Source organism: Raphanus sativus, chromosome 5 (genome assembly GCF_000801105.2).
Source record: "Raphanus sativus cultivar WK10039 chromosome 5, ASM80110v3, whole genome shotgun sequence".
NCBI lineage: Eukaryota > Viridiplantae > Streptophyta > Magnoliopsida > Brassicales > Brassicaceae > Raphanus > Raphanus sativus.
In genome coordinates, this window is record NC_079515.1 from 32,519,496 (window position 1) to 32,522,843 (window position 3,348).

General features: G+C 32.3%; 1 protein-coding gene across 1 annotated transcript; it reads right to left on the reverse strand.

Annotated features, from left to right (window-relative positions):
• Nucleotides 1–583: 583 nt before the first annotated feature.
• Nucleotides 584–2,739, reverse strand: LOC108856399 (transcription factor bHLH93). The gene is made up of 4 exons (XM_018630182.2): nt 2,024–2,739; nt 1,276–1,458; nt 941–1,108; nt 584–853 (listed from the first exon to the last, which is right to left on the reverse strand). The coding sequence occupies exons 1-4, from the start codon at nt 2,666–2,668 to the stop codon at nt 767–769; spliced, it is 1,083 nt and encodes a 360-aa protein (XP_018485684.1). The 5' UTR covers nt 2,669–2,739; the 3' UTR covers nt 584–766.
• Nucleotides 2,740–3,348: the final 609 nt, after the last annotated feature.

The window sequence follows — 3,348 nt, forward strand, 5'->3', positions numbered from 1 at the left end:
GATTATAAGACTACAAAATATGAAACTATTTCAATTTAAATCCAATTAGATTACATATCGGTCATCCATCAGTTCAATCGGTTAGTCTCGGGTTTTAGTGATTTTTTTTAATATGAATATTTTAAAAACCTAAATTGAATTGTCAGATCTTCGGATTAACTGGTATAATCACAATCTGGTTGAATTTAAAAACACTGATTTAAATGCAAAAATATTTTAAATACACACTCTTTAAAAATTACCAAAATATTTGTTAAGTTATTAGTGAAATTTTTCATCGTAAAATATTCCGCGCTTCCAAAGCGCGGGTCAAAATCTAGTTAACATTATAATCACTTTCATAATTAGCCACTAAAACTTTATGATTAAGACGCTGTTTATTAAATGTATCTTTCTGATCAGAGACATCGGTCACTGTCATATACAAAACCCTAATCTCAATTATCGAGTCCTTCTTCCTTTTCCCCAAAAGCAAACACAATTTAAACATTTTTCCCGCGCTAATGACCAATATTTTAATTCAGTAAAACATGATTACTTCTTAATTCGATGCTGGATTTTAGTTAAGGTTACAACCTAAAAGGATGCTCCAAGAAAACATCTGTCTTATCTTTTATTTCCTTTTAAAATCTTACAACTCATAATGTTTTCCCTAGAAAAATACAAACAAAAAGGAAAATAAACACCAAACTTCCTCTAATCTTCAAAGTGCTAATATCATTAAAACAAAATAATATTTTCGTTTATTAGTTTTTTTTTAAACGCCTTACAAGCAATTTCCTCCATAACCTGCGTTTCTAAATAGTGCTTGCTTTATATCTTCCGAGGTGACGAAATCTCTCTGCTGAGCTGCCTATAAAGACACAAACTCATCAATCTTACCATTGCAAATGTATTATTTGATTCATATAATCTCTTTACATAATATATATTTTTGTACCTCGGAGCAAGAAGCCTGCAAAGAGAAATCACTAAAGCAGCTTATAACACATTGTTCAATCTCCAGGCCTAGCGTCTCTAATGTATTAACAGTTGATAGAAGCAGTCCCGGTTTGGGAGAGCAACATATATCAACCCGAGTATCTACAACTCTCCGGTCCACTTCAAACTATCCAAAACAAACATAATTTTAACCAAAATCAGTCCGCATCAAACCATTACTTTGTGAAAATTCGAGGGTATTTATGTAACAATTCATGCACAGAGGGACTGATATGTAAAACTATCAAAATCAAGAATAGTGACATGGAAAATATCCTCATCCTTGTTTAATACCTTTGGTGAGTTTCTGACCATAGGTTCGTTTGTATTGAGATCCTTGATATCACCGAACAGCTTAGAATGATGTGAGCCATTGCTATTTCCAAGTTCTTGTTCCTCGTCTTGCAATTTGTTGATTTTGTCTAAAAGCTCCTTCATGTAATCTATGGCATCTCCTAATATCGATGTCCTGTCCATCTAGTTTCAAACGTATACCAATAATTTATCATTAATATTTTACAAACTTAAATGATTAATCATTTATAATAGCACTTTTCAACCGGTTCTGTAGATTCCCATAAAAGTAAGAACATAATAATTATACAATCTTAAAAAAGGTTCAAACAAGAAGAAACAAACATAATGTTCAAAAAAAAAAAAAGAAGAAACAAACATATAGCATTGAAAACATAAAACGCTATATTTTTCTATGAAATTCATTTGATATATTAATTCATTCACTAAAAAGGACGAATATTTTGTTGATTTCTTGACCAAGTTTATTTTAATTATATTTGAACTAACTATTAAATCTTCAAGAAAAACAAAAAGTTAGCCTTCAAAAAAAAAAGTTGTAGCTAGATAGGATTTAGATTTTGAGATCTAACTAGTGTTTTAAACATGAAGATTTAAAAGGCTGATCTCTTTATGAAACCCATATAATAATAATCATACTTAGGAAGAATCTTTCGTTGATTTTGACCATTTTGATTATAATTATTAGAAAATGTTAATTCATTAAAAGGTTAGAATATTAATTTACCTTACTGATTTTGGGAACGATGGAACGGAGCATAGAGAGTCGATCATTAAGTCGTTTTCTTCGACGTCTCTCGGCCATGAGATTCTTTGAAGGTTGGCCTTCAAGCTTTTTGCTCTTCTTCTTGTTAGTTGTCTCTCCTCCTCCTCCACAGTAACCAACACTAAAGCTTTTACTCTGGTCAGACTCGATCAATGGAGATGGATAGGAAGTAGGATTAATGAAGCTATCTTCTTGAGAAGTTGGAAGCATCAATGGAGGTGAAGGGGAGGAAGAGTCGATAATCTCTTGTAACGCCTCAAGAAAAGGGTAGTCAAATGTTGCGGCCACGTAGGATGTTAACGGCGGAGATGAGGAGGAGGGTGGTGGTAATGGTGGTGTTTGGTGAAGAAGCAATGGAGGAGGTTGAGAGATTAGATCCATGAAAGATGAAGAGTACAGAAGGGTATTTTCGTCTTCTTCTTCGTTGTTGAAGCAGAGGTAATCAATATTCCATCCATTTGGGAATAATTGTTGATGGTGATGATGATGATCAAATCCGCCACTGAAGCTCATATTGTTGATGTTGGTGTTGATGTTGTCGGTAGTTTCTTGCTTTGTCTGAACAAGAAGCTCTTCGAACACATTCATCTGAGTCGACAGTTCCATTTTCTGTAATAAAAGAAGATAAAACAGAGTGTGTGTGTATGAGTGAGAAAGTGCTTTGTGAATTAAAGAAGATGAAGTGTACGCGTATTTATATATAAATCTGGAGAGATGTATGAGTGAGAGACTATACTGTTGATTAAATTAAAGAGACTCGTCCAAAATTTGTGATTAGTAGTAAACTCTATTTTAATACTATTATTATTAGGAGCTTTATGCCTTTATGTAATGTATGGCTCCATTTTGTTTGGTAACACATTTTTTTGTTATCTCTCGTGACAAATAATGAAAACATTTTTGTATCCCTAGCTGCTGGCTAGGAATAGATGAGCTATACTATATATTACAAGACTTTACATGAATCAATGTAACTATTATTCTACCAAGGATTGCCTATGCAGAAACAAAAAGTGCTAATGGTAACCAAATTTAACTCACAATCATATAAACCGCAAAGTCTTTTTTAAATGAATGCTCGTTTGTAGAAGTTGGAAAAAAAAATCTACAATAAGTTTTAGTTTAATGGTTTATACTAGGGCAGTATGTGGGGTTAATTTTTTAGACGTCGGTCATAGTTCAACAATATAATATCTAAAAAAATAGATTAACCGTAGATATCTAAGCTGAAAACAACTAATTCTCCAAAAATGTAATACTGATAAAATAGTTATGTTTTGGAATTT